General features: G+C 41.5%; 2 protein-coding genes across 3 annotated transcripts; one reads left to right on the top strand and one right to left on the bottom strand.

Moving 5' to 3' along the window:
- The first annotated feature begins 1,916 nt into the window (after window positions 1-1,916).
- On the top strand, window positions 1,917-2,972 carry LOC121862839 (keratin, type II cytoskeletal 1-like). Its single transcript, XM_042361160.1, has 2 exons — window positions 1,917-1,985; window positions 2,548-2,972. Exons 1-2 carry the CDS (start codon window positions 1,983-1,985, stop codon window positions 2,797-2,799), a joined length of 255 nt encoding a protein of 84 aa, XP_042217094.1. The 5' UTR covers window positions 1,917-1,982; the 3' UTR covers window positions 2,800-2,972.
- Window positions 2,973-4,936: 1,964 nt separating this feature from the next.
- LOC121862803 lies at window positions 4,937-10,901 on the bottom strand. Of its 2 annotated transcripts, none has more exons than XM_042361119.1 (3): window positions 10,722-10,901; window positions 8,415-8,493; window positions 4,937-7,857 (listed from the first exon to the last, which is right to left on the bottom strand). In XM_042361119.1, exons 2-3 carry the CDS (start codon window positions 8,454-8,456, stop codon window positions 5,896-5,898), a joined length of 2,004 nt encoding a protein of 667 aa, XP_042217053.1. In that variant the 5' UTR covers window positions 8,457-8,493; window positions 10,722-10,901; the 3' UTR covers window positions 4,937-5,895. The 2 variants fall into 2 exon arrangements, with proteins under 2 accessions (XP_042217053.1, XP_042217055.1); XM_042361121.1 differs by having other exon boundaries at window positions 10,726-10,901.
- Window positions 10,902-20,348: the final 9,447 nt, after the last annotated feature.

Genomic DNA, 20,348 nt, shown 5'->3' with positions numbered 1-20,348 from the left:
CTCTCTTCTTTATGCACCTAATACTTATAAAAAACTATATTGTTGATATTGGACCAAGAAATATCCACATTCGGCGACTTATATCCGATTAAGAAAAGATATATAATTATTTCTGTATTTTATTTTCAAGATTAATTGAGGGTAGAAGTACTAACCATATATTAACTCCTCGTTGATAATTTATTATGATGTATAAGAAATAGTAAATGTGTCTAAAAGCAGTATTTCAGGGGAAAATAATCACGATTGGATTCCGCATTTACTATGGAGAAGACTGATGGTGCTAAGAAAGCCTGAAACTTCCAAACGGTTGTATGCCGGGAAGCTCCTCTTTAACACATTTACTCAAGGTACTGGATGTTTGGACCCAAATTCTGGAACAGGGTGGCAATATCGACAATGTTGAGTATAATCTAAGCTTGTCAGACAGAACCTTAAAACTGGTAAACAGAAATGAGGTTGCTGTTGAATTTGTAGCCAGTAGACAAGTGCAAACAGGCACTAGTCAATCCATTGTTTACCATGATGAGATGTATCAAGTAAAACATGAAAATGGAGCAAGTAACAAGATCACTAGAGTACGAGATGTTGTAACCGCTAGACTAAGGTTAGGATATAAGTACCTCTAGCAGTATGCCCCTCAGGCAGATGTGAAGAAAACTAAATGTAAACTGTGCGGCGCCAGACATTTGGGCACACACTCCAACACTACGTCTTAGACTGAAAAAAATTAACCTTATAGGGATAGAGACAAGCACACTGTGTAAGCAATGGCACAGCACTTTATCTCTGACGAAAAGATAGCTAATATATTAATGCTGTAACCATACTTTGCATCTAGTACCAAATCAAAAATCTATGTACTGACTTAAACAAACAATGTACTGGAAATACTCGATAACATTCATTGCCATAATATCAAAATCACTGGAGTCTGATAAACACCTTTGTGGCATCTACTCTATAATCCTTTTGCGCTACCGCTCACAGGATGAGTACGGGTGCACAATATACTAGCTGCTGTCCGCGGCAAAAATTCAAAAATAATGTATACACCAAATTTTTTTTAAGTATTCAAAGCTTATATAGCACATATTGTATTCCTGAAAACACTATAAACGTATTCCTTAGGTTTACACTATCGTGGTAGTAAAGAATGTCTAATATATACCGTCCTCAAGACACACAGTACTTCTGTTGTCGGTACATATGACGCGACTCAGACACTATTAATATTCTATTATTTTTTAAGTGTTCCCATCCTAAACAATGCAGCTTGAACCAGCACCTTGCTTGTGATCGATTCATCTTTATTTAGTGAGGATTATATTTATTGTAATTGACCTGAAGGTTTGTTTTCATAATATTTCTCTCATAACTAAAGGAAGTATTCCTATATTATATATATCTTATATTTATTTTTTTCTAATATATAAGTAAATTATGAATGACAAGTTTGAGATCACGTATACTACTATATCTAGGTTATATAGTGTTGTTATATGCCGTGTACATTTTTCAAGAGCAAAAGGAAAACATCTTTTTTTTTTTAACTTCTTCATGGTAGAACGCTTATGTCCATGGAGCAATGAAAGAAAAGAAACGTGAAATAGAAAATTAAGACCAAAATTATTCATTATTTTTTTTTTGAAAGACGTCAATTGGATTTCAAGCCCTAGATGTACTATATAAATTACAATTACACAATTAAACAGTTGAACAGCTAATATAATGATGGGTGACAATACCACTGTGATAAGTCTGAAGTTCTAATCATTTCCTGCACTAGATGAAAGAGAAATTTCCTGAACGTAATTTCTTTCATGATTAATAATACTGTCGTTCCTAGTTGAGGCTTGTGGTTTAACAAAGACCTTACGACGTCATCCATATTTAAGCCTTGGAGGGAGGTGAGGCAGCTATATAATACCAACTTCACACTGCAGGATATCAAGAGCTGTTCTCACCACCACACCGTCAACATGGTAAGTATTAAGTAACTGTGTAGAATAAGGACACATTAAAACGAAATAAACTAATATACTACTGCAATCGTGATTCATTTCGTAAGAGTTTTGACTGATTTCAATACAGTATTTCAAAGTTGTTTTTAATCCTGTTTTGTTTTTCTTCGGAATTCCTTCGTCTTTCAAGTCTCCCCTTCCCACGAAAAAATAATCCCTGCAAATAAACATCGATTCTTATGGATGTGTTTGTGCAAATCATTTCTCGCTTTTGAATCGAAACTTATAGTGTATTTTTCTTGTAATACTATAATTTAATTCGCATACAAAGTCCTTCTATCTAATATTATGGAAATAATTGGAGATTTTGTATGAGTAATAGAGAATTTAGCGATTTCTTTATATAAATTTAAAATTTTTTGGATATTAAAGTCCTTATGCTGTTTGCAAGTGAGAATTCCGTAACTTCAGTAAACTCCAGTTCATGCAGATAAAAAAGCTTCTATACTTTTTATCAAATCTCACGTTGCCAATTCTTCCGAGTATTTAAACAAAGTGTTAATATATTCTTTTTTACTTCCAGCGTCGCGCCATTACTGGTTTCTGCCTAGTGCTGCTGGTGGCCTCCAGCGTCGCCATGTATGGTACCCGTAGAGGAGGATCTAGTGCTGGAGAATATAGCGGCAGCTCCTCTGGTGGTAACAATGGTGGATTTAGCGGCAGCTCCTCTGGTGGAAACAATGGTGGTTATAGCGGCGGCTCCTCTGGTGGTAGCGGCTCCACGGGTGGTGGCTCTGGCAACTCTGGTGGTTCTTATGGCTACTATGGAAAATAAACAAGTAGCCAGTAACTTTTTTGGATCAAACCTCAAAATATTCAACACCACGACAGCCTCCCATTCTCGGCCAACTATTTTAGACGTTAAAATATAATGTCAGTAAAATTATCTTCAGTAGAAAGTTGTAAAGAAATTTGTGTAATTGTTATTTCAATAAAATTCTATTTTATTTCTGCTCTCTTCTTTATGCACCTAATACTTATAAACCTGTACTGCTGATATTGGACCAAGAAATATCCACATTCGGCGACTTATACCCGATTAAGAATAGATTTATCAACATTTTTTTATTTGTTTTTCAAGATTAATTGAAGGTCAAAGTACTAAGCATATATTTATCTCCTCTTTGATAATTTATTATGATGTATAAGAAACAGTATATGTGCCTAAAAGGAGAGTGGCTCCTCGAAAGGGCTGCTTGGTCACACAGACAGGACCGGATTGTACTGCTGCCTAGATCCCAGTGCATAAACGACCATCTTATCTGTGCCGCCTATGTGCAGAGTTGTGACTAAGACTCCCGGCAGTCATCTCTGCCTGTCCCCGTCGCCACTCGTCCGTCGCCATTGGACTTTTGGGGGTATAGGGGTTTTGATGATGATGAGAGGTATGATGAGCTGGATGATGGCTGCGCCTGAGTTGATTTATGTGGTGAGACAAGGGCACAGGCTGCAACCACACATCTTGACTCTCCCTTTTCCTGATCCAGTGTTGCAAGTGTTGCAACAACTGGGGAGAGGGAGAGTTGCAAGGGACTGCCGATAGCCCAGTTTGTTGGGTTTCGCCTTCTCAGCCTGTCCATCATATATTGTTTTCGTCTGCCGGTGTAGTCGTTGGGTTCCCATGGTAGTCACCTCTTCTGCCGTTGGGGTCTTGTTGGAGATCTGTAAGCATGTCTGTTTGATGCGGGGCTCCACCTCATATTTTTCGTTTGGGGTTTACTCCCGTAGCCTTATACCTCCCAAGGTTAATCCGCAAGGCATTGTGACAATGATTGGTAGGCGCCAGGACGACTCCACATGCCAGTGGGCCTATGCGCCGTCCCTCTGGGACCCACTACTGCTCCCGAGATCCCTTGCTGGTCTAGCCTGGGCTCACGAGGCACCCAGTTACCGTGTGTTGCCACAAGGAGGCACAGTAGGAGTCTTGATGGTAAAGAGGCTGTGTACTGGCAGGGGCTAGCCAGCGGCGGTAACTGAAAGCGAGAGGGAGCAAGCAGTGCTTACATCTTACCACTAACAAAAAGCTGCCACACTAGACGCATTTCACCACCCTGTGCGCTCTCTCTCTCTCTCTCTCTCTCTTTCTCTCTCTCTCTGACCACTGGAGGGTCAAGACCTATCGGGCGCCAGCTCCTGTTGGGGAAGCTCAACCAGCCAATGTTGGCCCATTCCCTAAGTCCTTGTCGTCGACCCATCCTCACCACCGGGATATCAACATAATCCCGCCAAAAATTACAATTTCCTTTCGGAAAGAAGTGGGATTAGTGTTGAACAGTGATGAACTCGGCACTAGACGTACCAGCGTCAGCAGTGACCCACCGGTGAGGTCTGCACCCAGATATAAGCCCCCTGGGAACCGACCACCATCTTCTAACCAGTTCACCCTGGAAACAACCATGGGTCGGTTTTACAGCTGACCATATGATAACACAACACGACTTAGCAGAGAGTGAGGTACTGTGACTCCACCCCACACCACCCAGTGTCTCCATGACCACGTGAAGTCCTTCATATCAACACCTATGGACGAGTTATTGCACCAAATGAACACCACACCACCCGGTGTCTCTATGACCACGTGAGGTCCTTATGTCAACATTTACGGATGAATTATTGCACCACGTGTCCTACGTGACCTCACACAGTAGGGCAAGATACCAGCCCGGGTCATCAACTGTAAACTATAATTTGTATGTTCTTTTCATGTTCCTTCGTTTAGTAATGAAAGCTTTTGTTAAACGTCCCACCCAACCCAAGGCTTTGTATGCAATAAGTCATTTTTGTCAAATGTATATTTTCAGCCTTTGCGCTGCTGAATTTTTTCAATAAACCATTAATTATTATACACACACACACACACACACACATGCGTGTGCGCGCGAACATTGTGAGGAATTAAAGAAATTATAGACTTGACAAGTAACAATATATATTTCATTACAAATTACAACTAAGGTAATGATTCTTGTACAAGTTCTTGATATTTAGAAGGACTAAGAAGGTTAAGAATAAGAAAAACATAACATGAACAGAAGTAACCAAATTCACCTGCTGGTGTTAACTGTTATATTGATGTATTGTCAAGTCACCTTCACATTGCTGAGGTCATGTTAGAATTAACCTTAAGGTCATCGGTTAGAGGTCACCTTAAGGTCAAAGATTAACGAAGTATTTTCTTTCTGTTCATCATTGAAATTCATCCTTAAATAAATGTCCCTATATCTATAATACATATTAACATTAATATTCGTGCTATAACACTGTACCTGCTATAACTGATTTATGTATTTTGAAAATCATCTGGTTTTTTTTTTCGTAGTGCAACAACTGGGGCAGCTTATTGTTGTTGGATGGAAGTAATAAACACAGTAATTATAAAGATAAACTCTCCAGCGTCTCATGCACTCATTTTTTAGTGAATTATTTTATACTTCTCTGTTTCATACGTGGGACAGCGATTTGTGATATGTTTTTCAGGGTATATTTCAAAACGTGGTCTCTGCGATTTATAAATGTGATTCTCTATGTCTGTCTTGTTATTGTCACACTGAGTTTGTTCACGATATTTGAAAGTAAGATAATCACTTTTCTTTTCTTTTTGTTTCAATGAAAATTTCACAGAACTGAAATTTTAATATTTTTTTCATTTAACAGTTTCTCAAAATTATTATATTTCTTAATTCTGAAAGTAATATAAGATCATTTCTATATCATTATTGGGATAAATTTAGTCAATGTAACATTTGAGAAGTTACTTTCACGATCATGAGAGAAACGCAAATTATTTAATGCAGTACAAACATTTACAACTAATTTGTCAACCTTGAAAAATAATGTGATAAAAACAGTGGTTCTATTTCTGTATGGGGAATCATAAGAGTATAAGCAGTGTAACTAATATACCTTGACCAAAAGCCACAGTCTTCACATGTCTTGTAAACACAATGGAGGAAGATGATGATGTACCCTCATCTTCCTGTATGTCAACTGGGAAAAATGACGAGGGTTTCTGCGTAGTGCCTCTGACAACCTCGGCATCACCATCCTTATCCTTTTCAACAGTGTTATCGTTTGGAGGTACATCCTTAACGGGAGTATGGTTCATGTGTTCATTATCGGAGGATTCATTCTTCTGAGAGGAAGATTTACTGTTTTCATCAACAGGAGATACATCCCTTGAAGGAAAATGAACTTTGTGTTCTATAGAGGATTCATCCTTCTGATTAGGAGTATTACTATTTTCATCGACAGTTGACACATCCTCATCAGGAAGATGGGCTCCGAGTTCATAATTAGGTGACATTTCATCTGAGAAAGGATTTCCATTTTCATCAACATTCGACATATTGTTTGAAGGTGGATGATTTCTACTTTTGGAGAAAGAATCATCGGTTTTGATTGTAGAATTTCTATTGATATTGTCCATCCCTTTATTGTCATCAGACCCAGATCCTGCAGCCTCTCGATCTATGTCCAGGACTGTGACGGACTGATTAAATTTGGAATCCCTCACGATAATGTATTGTGGTTTAGGTTTTCTCGTGGTGTTTGAAAACGAGTCATGACCGGCAGAGAACCTGTTGACGGGATCCTTTGGGAGAGAGGCGTAAGGGGAAGCGCTCAGGTCCTCGTAATAAGCCACCACTGTGCCATCCTCAAGAGGCTTCACATCGATGGATGCTATCACTATCTTATCATCAGGTAGGTCTTCCTTTTGACTGTTATCTTGGAGTGTGACCGTCAACGTCGTCGTGCCGGGATTCTTTTCACTGCTTCGTTCAACACTGGAGACTGTCGGATCAGTAACAAAGTTTTCATCATCTGCCTGTCTCTCATTCACTGATATTGTTTTCTGGCTTGAAAATTTAATTGCTTCTTCTATATCTTTTTGATCAACAGAAGAATTTCTGATATCCTTAAAAGTTTTGTCAATGACTATCTTCTCTTCAGATGAAGCTGTGAGTTCATCCAGATTTCCTTTATGAGAATTTGGTCTATTTTTTTCAGTAACTTTAGAGTAATTAAAACTGGGAAAGCTTAATCCTTGCGTCTTGATCTCTGACTTGTCACCCTGAAATCTTGTCATAGGTTCAGTGCTACCTGTTCTCCCATCTGTCTCATCCTTGAAGAGTGTACTTGCTCTTGCTCTTTGTTCTGGTGTATGCAGATTCGGGGACCCACTTTGAAGTGCCCTGAAGAACACTCCTTGGGGGTTAAACCTTCTTGGATAACCATGAGTTGGGAAGTATGGGAATGGGGTTCTCCTTCTATAGTTCCACATGACTAAAGTTGGTGAGGGGTATGGCAGTATTGGAGGTCGCACTGCAGGATGTCTAGTAGGCAGTGGTATGGCGAATGGAGGTCTCACAGATGGAAATTGCACAACGGGAGGTCGCACAGCAGGAGGTTGCACAGTTGGAGTTTGCGTAGTTGGAAATTGGATAACAGGAGGACGCACAGTTGGTGTGCCGTTAGCTGATCCGTAGGGGTCGAAGATTCGATAGTCTGGCCGGCCGCCCACAACAGAAAACGACGTCGAGATGACACGAGTAGAGGGAGAATGAAAGATGGGTGTGGCCTTCCCAACCCACCGGACATTGCTTGTACCGTATGTTACGCTGCCGCGGAAGTACCCTACTTGGGGTACACTGACCAAATTAGAACTAATCATTCCTCCAAGAGAGATGGGGCCACTTGCGGCTGAGCTGTCACCCCATGTTGCGGTCCCTGGAACAACAATAATGGGACTGTCTGGCCCGAAGAGCCTCTGAGGATCAGCGGTGGCAACCTCCCAAAGATTCAGAGTTCCAGAAAGCAGCAACACGATGACGGTCTGAAAATTAAGCTATCACTTATCATTCCGTAAAAAATATCAAATGATTTACAAAATAATTTCACCTCGAAGATGTTGTTACAGGTCAATATTGTCGTAGTGTATTAAAATAACATTTCCAGATATTAAGACAATGTGTGGAGCTACTATGTGTGGCTTAGTTATTGACTCACATTACTAACACAGTAAATATACAAACTCATCAAGCTTTTGATGTTAACCTTCTAATAAAAAAAATATAATTATCTACGAATATATATATATATATATATATATATATATATATATATATATATATATATATATATATATATATATATATATATATATTCATGTAAATCCACAATGAAAACGTGGATAAGATAAATCTTGATAAAATCACACGGAAAGACAGCTAAGGTACTCCGTTGTTTCCATTTTCCCGTGTGATTTTATCAGAATATATATATATATATATATATATGTGTGTGTGTGTGTGTGTGTGTGTGTGTTGTGATAGCTGTATACTCAAATATGTAGACAGTTGTGTATTTATTGCGATGGGTGTAAACACACACCTGCAGCCATGTGATATGTGTTGGGTAGGCCGGGGTACTCATCTCTTCGTTGCCTTACCATCTGCCATCACCAATAAATCTGTTGACAGAGATACTGTCAACACACAGAACTTGTAATGAAAAAAGTTTGTGAGAGATAACAGAATACATTTAATATCCAAAACAAGTGATCATTGTTTTTTTTATATATATATAATATGAGTTTAGCATTCCAGGTAGTTTTAACAGTAAAATATATATATATATATATATATATATATATATATATATATATATATATATATATATATATATATATATATATATATATATATATATATATATATATATATATATATATATATATATATATACATATATATATAAAATGATGCAGACACACACAACTCCATATGTATTTTACACAGCGCTCTTTGTACAACAGGAAAACAGAGCAAGGACCTGGATTGTCAAAAACAGTCTTTACAGTCAACGATGTGTTACGGTAGGATTTTGTCTTGGGAATTCGTTGGAGATGATGATCTTCGATGGAAATTATTCTTGTTGGTATTTAGTCCAATGATATTTTGTCTAATGGCATTTTGTCCAGGTAATTTTGTCTGGTGAGAATTCGTCCGTGCAGTAATGCCTGTGCCGCCAGCTGATGAACAAGACACGCCTCATCAGCGTCCTCTCAACTTCCGCCACTTTGTGATCTTGGAGGCGTGAAGGTCCTTGACGTAATGTTGGTCCAGATCCTCAAGACTTACTTAAACGTTGGGGATTTTTTATCCGTAATAATTGGAGGTACAAGAACTTATGTCAGTAGTTCACTTAACCAAAGAGTAAACAGACTGGTTTGTAAGGTTCGTCAGTGTTAATTTATTCCCTAACTTGTATTTTGAAAACACACGCACACACGTACACATGCGGCACGCACGCACACACACACGCACACACACACACACACACACACACACACACACACACACACACACACACACTAGAAATCATTCAGAGTGACGTTAGTGGAAACTTTTAGAGCATCAAAAGTCTCAGAATCAAACACATGACACAACAGTGCAAAACGGAACGGTAACCTTCACAGTTAAGGAATATTGGTGCCTTTAAAATGATGGGGGAAGGACGAAGAGAATTCTTGCGACCTTGCAACACTGGCAAGGAGAATGACAGTCATTTGAGGTCAGTATGTCATGCGAGGGTCAGTGAGCTGTCACAGTGGCTTCCGGTCGCTGCCACTGAGTTCATTTTGACTAAAAGTTATCACTCTCAAGTTATTCGTTTCCCTCCTCTGATTAACACATTATAAGCATAAAAAAAACAGGAATCACGGCCAATAAACCGCCCTCTCATACAGTCGATCCTGAATAAAGTTGTCTGTTTGTTTGCTTATGTGTGTGTTTCTCCCGAGTATGATGTGTAATGCCTATGAATAAGATGACCTATTGCCACGAGAAGTATGACATATTCCTCAGAGGTTTAAGTCATAGTTTTCAAAAAGTTAAGAGACTTAAAACATTGCTTCAGTCAACAACAAAATGCCCCCCTACCAAAAAAATACATCAAGACGATATACAATCATTTTCTTCAGTAAAATGGTGCCTGCTGGCCTGAATATACTTGAGAGTACGAGTCATCGGTGGAGAGTTGGCATTGTTTTTGGTGCGTGCGTAATATAATTGACGCCCCAAAATTAAGAGTTTCACGCACAAACTCAAACTCCAAAAACAACATCGTAAAAACACTAAACCGTATCCTTAAGCAAGGCGAACACTGAACAGATGCAAGACACGTTTCAAATTTACGTGCGTCGTTTAAAATGTGACATAAGCATCATCAGTAAATCGACGTCTGAATTGCACTAGGTCTCTTAACCAAAATTTAATACCTTCTCCCGTCTCCAGATAAGGGATAAACAACCAAGACAAGGGTATTAAAATATTCAGGCTCAACTAATGTGGATAAAGGATATTTCGAAACACCTGGGCTTGGGGTAATCCAAAACTTATATAGACGACTATGCGCGAATGAGCCAGACACGATATTGAAAAAGCGACACTACTTGTGCCTCAGAAAGATATCGAAAAAAATAAATCCCGGACGATACTTTGAAATTCACCTAAATCGGTGGCATATCAACAGGGCAGCAGCACGTTATTGTTGTTATTTCCATTTGATTGTTAGTCCATGGGTCGAGGGTCACCTGCGGTTGCTTAAGATTTCAACAGACTGATATTCGCTCAGGTGATTCATCAATATTAGTGCGCTTATTTCTACACATTAACTAGTATAAGTGCCAAGACTCACCTACATGAGCTGGGTGTGAGGAGATGTAGTTCCCAACACCATCCAGCCAACAGGTTCCACCGTACACTACTGTTGTTTCGTGATGACTGTCCGGTATATCGTAAGAATTCGTTCTCCAGTGGTCCTCTATTACTCCGGCCAGGGTGCGTGGAGGGCTGGCTGTGTGCGCTTGGCTCGCTCAGGCAGCCAAGGGTGTGAAGGGAGGAGAGTTGTTGGGTGGATGGATCACGTGTTCATTGAGAGAAGTCTTCCAAATTGGTCTCCTCCGCTTAGACCCACCACAAACACTCGTCTCAAAAACAGAGCGAAAATGCAGACATACTTTATTGTATCTCATGCTTATACGTTATAAAAAAAATATATATTCCTTCATCTTTCAGGATTCTCAATCTTTGCCTGCCTGTCTTTTGGACCTTGACAGAGACCCGCCTGCGTGCGTTTCGGGGGGTTTGGGCATAAAGTGTTGTATCATACCCGAACACGTATTTTTTTTTTGTATTCATTACGTAGTAGACAATCGTTGATAGTGACTTCGTAAAATAGATAAATCTACTACCGTACTGTAATATTTAATAATAAGCTAAAGTATACGACAAATAAACGAATAAAACACATGTAAAGGAAGTTGTTGCTTCATAACACAGTGAAAGTTCTTAATTTCCCAACAAAGATTACGAGACAACTGTATCATATTTTAAGCTCACAAATATATTATTGTTAACACTGTAACCGGTCCTTGTTTTACCTCCCCGGACCACCCCCCCAAAAAAAAACCGCACACACACACACACACACACACACACACACACACACACACACACAAATGTCATAGATATACTGTACAGGGTGAGCATAAAGTCTTTCCCCGATTACAAACATTTATTACACAAAACATATGCTAGGTACAAACGTATAGTTTTTTTGCAGCTTAAAATATGCTACAATCATGTTTCTATCTAGAATGGTCTTCGAGGTATGATTTTTCATAATCAGGGAAAGACTTTATGCTCACCCTGTATAGACAGACAGACAGACAGACAGACACAGACAGGCAGACAGACAGACACAGACAGATAACACTCGTTTCCAGACCTTCATAATGCCAATTCCAATATTGCGAATGACTGACGTAAAGATAGCATAAAAAAATAATGCAGTAACTTCCTAATACTCGAAGCTCCCACTCCCTTTCTCCCACACACATTATTCTACACATCACTGGACGTTTCCAAACATCCTGTAGCGATCGTGAACTCCTGAACCACGTTTGACATAATACCACATTCTCCAAGTCTGAATTGAGTGTGTTAAAAACGTGAACGGGAAATTTGTTTGAGAACACAGAAGGAAAAGGGAAAGAGAAATTCAGAAAAAGAATTAAATGAAGGATAAGGAAGAAAGAAACAAATTATATGAGAAAATGGTTGAATGCAAGAGAGAGAGAGAGATGAAGAAAAAGACAAATAAGAAAGAAAGGGGAAGAAAGATGTAAAAGAATAAGAAGGAAGTAAGAAGAAGAAGCAAGAAAGAAGAACAAAAAAGAAGAAAGAATAAAAAGAGTTAAGAATAAGACAACAAACAGAGGAACCATTTACCCAAGGGGACTCTCAATAGCACCAGACGTTTGACTAAGTGAAGCAATTCCAACGTCATGTTTGGTCGTAAATCCAAGAGGAGATTGTTCACGTTGTTATGCCAGTCTTTGTGTATTATCATCAGCGTTGTTAACTTGTATCTTTGTGGTGTTGTTCTCGTGTGATTATTATAACAACACGTGTGGTTCAGTAGTTCACAGGTAACACTCGCAGGTAGGAAGTCATCGCCTTACAGGTCACCGTGCTTGCCTGATGGGTGTTCTGGTTTTTCCACAGCAAGTATACACACACACACACACACACACACACACACACACACACACACAAACAAACAGGCTCGGACACACACGCACACACATACTAAGGAGATCGTTGCCATGGTGACCTTGACTGCAGAACAAGGCGACAGATAGATGACACCCCGAGGCCCTCTCTCTGTATCACTCAAGGCTAAACACCTCTCCATTACCCAGAATGAGACAATCAATTAAGAGACATCAGAACAAAAACAAATAAATCACAGGTATAAGGTAATTCAAATCATAAACGTATTGGATATTTAGTGCCCATAACTTTTTTTCAGATGGCTATTAAATAAAGTATAACTGAAAGTCAAGATTTAAGTAGAAAGTGTAGTTATAGTAATTTAAATATAATGATAGTATTATAAAGGTGATTCTTTTGCGGTTTCAAAGAGTCTGACTCGACAAATAAGATATACAGTAATGTGTAAGACGAGTTATGAAAGTATTGTGTTATCCTCAATATAGATAAAACTAAGAGACCAATATTAAACTCGGTCATACATTCATAGCAAAGAAATCAACCTGTGTCATACTGATCATCTCCAACACGACTTGAGGTATGAGGGGAACGTCTCCAGTTAGGCCAGTTTGTTGTGATGTACCAGGTGTGTGGATGATGTGCCAGGTGTGTGGATGATGTACCAGGTGTGTGGATGATGTACCAGGTGTGTGGATGATGTACCAGGCGTGAGGATGATGTACCAGGTGTGTGGATGATGTACCAGGTGCGTGGATGATGTACCAAGCGTGAGGATGATGTACCAGGTGTGTGGATGATGTACCAGGTGTGTGGATGATGTACCAGGTGTGGATGATGTACCAGGTGTGTGGATGATGCACCAAGCGTGAGGATGGCGTACCAAGCGTGAGGATGATGTACCAGGTGTGGATGATGTACCAGGCGAAGATGATGTACCAGGTGTGTGTGGATGATGTACCAGGCGTGGGGATGATGTACCAGGTGTGTGATGATGTACCAGGTGTGGATGATGTAACAGGTGTGGATGATGTACCAGGTGCATGGATGATGTACCAGGCGTGTGGATGATGTACCAGGCGTGAGGATGATGTACCAGGTGTGTGATGATGTACCAGGTGTGTGGATGATGTACCAGGTGGTGGATGATGTACCAGGTGTGTGGATGATGTACCAGGTGTGTGGATGATGTACTAGGTGCATGGATGATGTACCAGGTGTGTGGATGATGTACCAGGTGTGTGGATGATGTACCAGGTGTGTGGATGATGTACCAGGTGCATGGATGATGTACCAGGTGTGAGGATGATGTATCAAGCGTGAGGATGATGTACCAGGTGTGTGTGGATGATGTACCAGGTGTGTGGATGATGTACCAGGTGTGTGGATGATGTACCAAGCGTGAGGATGATGTACCAGGTGTGTGGATGATGTACCAGGTTGTGTGGATGATGTACCAGGTGTGTGGATGATGTACCAGGTGTGTGGATGATGTACCAGGTGTGTGGATGATGTACCAAGCGTGAGGATGATGTACCAGGTGTGTGGATGATGTACCAGGTTGTGTGGATGATGTACCAGGTGTGTGGATGATGTACCAGGTGTGTGGATGATGTACCAGGTGTGTAGATGATATATAACACGCGGGGGTCTGTCTTGTATATGCTGCTCAAGATTATCAACACCCTACTGATGCCTTGGTCGCTTGAAGACATGCACACAGACACGCATCCAGGCACGATACAAACACATACACATACAAATTCGTATATAAACTAGAACATGTACAAAATGAATGATTTACTCAGGCACAACACGAGAGAGAGAGAGAGAGCGAGAGAGAGAGAGAGAGAGAGAGAGAGAGAGAGAGAGAGAGAGAGAGAGAGAGAGAGAGAGAGAGAGAGAGAGATTAACGGGATAATAATTCACAATCTCTGGTGGTTGGCAACAGGTCCTTATCAGTCTGTATCTCTGTCACGATTTTAGTTTACAGGGTGACGTAAGCTGACCAAACTGTTTGTTGCTGTGTGTGTGTGTGTGTGTGTGTGTGTGTGTAATGGTCAGCATGATCGCCTCGCAAGCGTGCCCCCCGGGTCTACCCAACAGTAATGGCTAACCAGTTCAGTTGGCGAATTCTCCGGTCTTCTCGGTCTATTCCTTGACACTGGGTCATGCACCTCGTTAACTCAAGGTGTGGTTATTGTGTTGGCGACAGCTTCTTTACCTTAAACAAATCCACGCCTAGGTTGCACTCGGGCCGGCCATCCTCGTTACACGAGGAGCAACCATTATTTTAATGTGTGTTTTCCCTCTTAATGCGCACTCTTACTTTAAATGGCACACACACACACACACACACACCTTGACCACCGAAGGGTCAAGACCCATTTGGCGCCTGCTCCTGTGGTGGTAGCTGCCTTGGCCAGTGTTGGTCCTCTCCCCCAATCCACGGGCCCTCAGCCTTTCTCCTCACCGGGATGTCAACAAAATCACGTCAAGGATGACAATCTCGTTTCGGAAGGGAGTGGATCAGTGTTGAACAGTGATGAACAGTGTTTAAGCCAGTGAATCAGCATCAGACAGCACCAGCGAGAGCCGTGACCCACCACTGAGATAAGCACCCCTGGGAACTGACCAGGCGGTGTTAATCAGTTCACTCCAGGAACAACCGTGGGTCGGCTTTACACTTGACCACGAAATAACACAACACCACTTAGCAGAGATTGAGGTACTGTGACGCTACACTACACCACCCGGTGTCTCCATGACCACGTGAGGTCCTTTATATCAACACCTACGAATGAGTTAATACACCACGTGAACATCACACCACCCGGTGTCTCCATGACTACGCAAGTTCCTTCATGTCAACACCTACGGTCGAGTTACTGCACCACGTGGCCTACGTGACCTCACACAGGGCAAGAGACCAGTAGGGCAAGAGACCATCCCCTGCCATCAACTGAAAACTATAATTTGTATGTTCATTTCATGTTCCTTCTCACTTTGGTAATGAAAGCTTTTGTTAAACGACCCAACGAACCCATGTCTTTGAATGAAATAAGTCATTTCTGGCCAATGTATATTTTCAGCCTTCTGGCTGCTGAACTTTTTCAATAAACCGTTAATTATTATTATTATAATTATTATTATTATCACGCACGCACGCACACGCGCACACGCACGCACGCACGCTCACGCACACAGACATAGTGACTCATATTACATCCTAAATATAGAAGAATCAACATTAAGATCTTCCGATAATATTTCTACTATGAGATATTTTGTACTTCAGCTAAAACATAGTCTCATTATACCCCCTGCCAACACATCCTTCGCCCCAAGGTGATACACGCTCGGATCAAACAGTAGAACATACACAAAAAGACCACAGGAGCGTGTATGAGCATTCTGGGTGTAGCAGCTCCTGTGTGAAGGGGGTGTGTAAGTGTTTGGGTGAAGTAGAGTGTATCATTCCGTGTAGTTGGAGATGTAGTCACTGAGACCTTCAAGGACAGTGTGTGTGTGTGTGTGTGTGTGTGTGTGTGTGTGAAGATGATAGTAAGTCAGTCAGTCAGTCAGTCAGTCAGTCAGTCTATTTCGATTTCTATCTCTCATTACTATCTTTTTCTGCTTCCCTGTTTCTCTTTTATATCTACTTACACTTGTCTCATTCTTATCTCTCTCGTTCTAACTCATTTTTTTTTATTGTATGACTCAATTGTCTTTACAATCTCTCTCTCGCCGCTTATCTCTCTCTCTCTCTCTCTCTCTCTCTCTCCAACCTATTGTCTTACACATACACTAATCTCACCACCATTCTCTCACCATCATTCTCCTCACCATCATTCTCCTCCATCTCCTCACCATTCATCATTCTCCCTCATCATTCTCCTCATCATTCTCCCTCATTCTCCCTCACCATCATTCTCCCTCACCATCATTCTCCCTCACTATCATTCTCCCTCACTATCATTCTCCCTCACTATCATTCTCCCTCACCATCATTCTCCCTCACCATCATTCTCCCTCACCATCATTCTCCCTCACTATCATTCTTCCTCACTATCATTCTCTCTAATCATTATTCTCCAGGCTTATGCAGATGTGTATAGGAGAGTCAAAAGGGGACGGGACTGTGTAGGAAGGCTTAAGAAATATATAATTATGAAGAAATGTAAATAAAGGAGGATAAGTCCATAGAAATGTAAAAAAAAAAAAGAGACGAAATTTGCAAAAATATACAGAGCTATGTATAACTGTGCCTGCATGTATAAATATGTGAAGTTATACATAAGTGAGAGTTTCATATTGAACAAAGTGTACAGTATTATGCCAAAAAACGAAAAAGTGTAAGTTTAAGTGTTTATAAGTTTAGGGTACAATGATGTATAGAGAAGTACATATGTGTGGAGAGAAAAACTTGCACAGTCATCATCTCTGTCATTATGAGTATGTTATGTTCATTTTATCGTGATCAACACTTTTTTTCTTATTGCACAAGCTTAAGCATTCATCTCGCCATTCGTCAGTCTTGCACTCAGCTCTTTAACATTATTCTACGCAAAAAATTGTGTTTTTCAGTGTATTTAGTTGCGCATACACTCACACTTAAACACACACACACTCCACCCAGTGTCTCGTACTGTAACACCACACCACCCAATGTTTACATGATAACGTGAGGTCCCTCATGTCAACATCTACGGACGAATTACTGCACCACGTGGCCTACGTGACCTCACACAGTATGGCAAGAGACCAGCTACTGCCATCAACTGTAAACTATTATTTGTATTTTCAATTCATGTTCCTTCTCCTTTTAGTAATGAAGGCTTATGTTAAAGGACCCACCACCCCATGTCTTAGTATGTAGTAAGTCATTTGTGTCCAATGTATATTTTCAGACTTCAGGCTGCTGAACCTTTTCAAAAAACAATTAATTCTTATTTTTTATTATATTACTGTACATGCTCACGCACGCATGCACGCACGCAATCACGCACGCAATCACGCACGCACGCACGCACGCACTACTACTACTACTTTGCTGTCACTCGGAATCGAGTGTGAGTTATTAAGGATGTCACCTACGTTGGTGAGTTCTGAGGTGACTAAAGAGGCCGATACGGGATCGGCAGGGTCGATCACAGATGTTGCACATGGGGGGGGGGGCTACATCTAGTGCGGGAGGGGAGGCGGCAGCGTCTATCCGGCGTTGTCTGCCTTGTTATGCAGTCGGGCTAACTAAAAAGTATTGACACCTTCTTGTGTGGTGCTCCCCCAAGCATTAAGGTGTGGAGTAATCGTCTCCCAGGTGAGGGGGTCGATTTGGCACTTTTTCAGGTTACGTTTACTATTCGTTAGGTGACTGTAAATTAGCTGCTTTAGCACTCTACTGTCGTCCATGCGGGTAACATGGCCAGTCCACAGTAGTTGTTCATGGATAATGGTAGCATCGATGCCCCTTCAGTTGGTGTCAGCGAGAATACTGGCATTTGTTCACTTGTCTTCCCAGCGAACTCGGAGGATGAAACGTAGACTACGTTGGTGAAATTTTTCAAGTGCTTTCAGGTGCCTCCTGTATGGAACCCATGTCTCGCTGCCATATATCAGGGTGGGCAGGACCACTAATCGATATACGTGTAACTTTGTAGATAATTTCTGCACCCTACAGCTGAAGACACGGTTTTGGAGTCGCCAAGGGCTTTAGATGCACATCTGATCAAATTTTGAATTTGTTCATCGATGTCCGCGGTGGTGGACAGGTGGGAGCCGAGATACCGAAAGTGGGTAACATTAGAGAGGGTAGTACCGTTAAGCTGGATGGATGGTGGAGGTGTGGTTGAACCAGGGACAGGTTGAAAAAGAATCTGAGTCTTATGTACATTCACCTCAAAGCAGAGGTGTGCATACGCATCTGTGTAGGTGTTCAGGATCTGCTGTAGGTCGCGTTCAGTGTGAGTGACATGGGTGAGGTCGTCTGCATACTGAAGTTCAGTAATAGAAGCTGCCAACACCTTTGTTCCTGCCTGGAGTCATCTTATGTTGAAAAGACCCTTCATCCGATACTCGATGTCCACCCGGCCGGATAAATTGGCACTGACACGCGTAAGGAAGCCAGCCAAGAAAATGGAAGAGAGACTTGGTGCAAGTACACACACTTGTTTAACCCCCGTTTGGATGGGGAAGAACTCAGACTGGGTGCCATTGTACAGGACACTGCCGTTCATACCATCGTGGAGTTGCCTCGCAATGGAGATGAATTTTGGTGGGCAGCCAAAACTGCTGAGGGTCCACCAGAGGGCTTCCCTATTGACAGGTCACGATGCTGTTCTCTGCACTTTTCCTGTATCTGGCGGACAGCAAAAATCATGTCAGTGGTGCCACATGTTGTTCTAAAGCCAACAACAGCGAGATACCGAGGTAGTTGCCAGTCTGACCGGTCTCCCTTGTTGTTATAAATACTGACGATGGAAGCGTCTTTAAGAGCTTGGGAGATTTCATCCTTTTTTTCATATATTCTCCAGGAGAGAGTGGAGACGGCTGGTAAACCGGCTGGGATTCCATCAGGCCCTGGGGCTTTGTTATTTTTCATCTGTTTGATGGCAGCAGCTACCTCGTCCAGGGATGGAGAATAGCTGAGGTGGGTCAGCTCTGGTGGATGCTGAGGGACCTACTGGGTAGTCAGGACATCCACACCGGTGTTTTGGTTGAGCAGTGAATGGTAGTGCTCTTTCTAGCACTGAAGGAGGCCTTCATCGTCTTTAATTGGGGAGTTACAGTCGAATGAGTGGAGGGGGCTGCGCCACGAGTGATTGATACATAAAATGTTTTAGTGGAATTGAAAATTATTTTTAAACCATTCATTCTTTAGATTGCGAAGTTCGCGCTGGGTCGCCACTTTCTCCTTGTGGAAGGTATCTGCTTTAGTCCGAGACTGAGGGTTGTTCTGCCAGTCAGTTAAAGCAGCACGTTTATCATCAATGAATACATTGATTATCGGGTCATTTTCATCAAACCAGTCCTGGTGTATTCTTTGGATCTGGCCGAGGGTCTCTGCAGGTTTTTGTCATGACAGTGTCGAGAATATCCATTCGGCACTGGGATTTGGATTGTTTGTTTTCGGGTTGTTTGTTAGCCCATGTTCTAGCTGCTCTGAAAGCATATGCCACCGCTGGATCCTCCAGACGTATAATGTTAAAAACTCTTCTGGAGGCTTGCTGCCTCCGTCGTTTTGGGGCTCTGACGAGCAGATGATCAGTGTCACAGTGGTCTGAGCCACGCATGGCTCAGGTGATGAGGACATCTCAGCGATCTCTTTCTCTAACAAAGTTGTAGTCAATGAGATGCCAGTGTTTGGATGGTGGGTGTTGCCACGAACCCTTGTACTTGTCGGCCTGCCTGAACAAGATATTGGTGATAGTGAGGTCGTGTGCAGCTCACTGGCTAAGGAGGGGTAGGCCGTTGGGATTACACTTGCCTAGGCCATTTCTTCCTATGGTTCCTTGCTAAGCTAAATGTCAGCATCTGTGCCAACTCTGGCAGTGAAGTCAAAACTAACAAACTCTCTCTCTCTCTCTCTCTCTCTCTCCTTAAGTTCTCATGACATACGCTGCTGAATACAAAAAATACATATGCATCAAGGCCGAGATTATTCTGCAAAAATGATAGTAGCTTTGAAGGCGTATCTTATGTTGTAACACTCAGTGGCTGTGCTGACAGACACTTTACATGGCAAATAAGA

This window comes from Homarus americanus, unplaced genomic scaffold, assembly GCF_018991925.1.
Source record: "Homarus americanus isolate GMGI-L3 unplaced genomic scaffold, GMGI_Hamer_2.0 scaffold42657, whole genome shotgun sequence".
In the NCBI taxonomy this organism is placed as follows: domain Eukaryota; kingdom Metazoa; phylum Arthropoda; class Malacostraca; order Decapoda; family Nephropidae; genus Homarus; species Homarus americanus.
The sequence above is the reverse complement of the archived record's forward strand: the minus strand, read 5'-3'. Positions and strand labels throughout refer to the sequence as shown.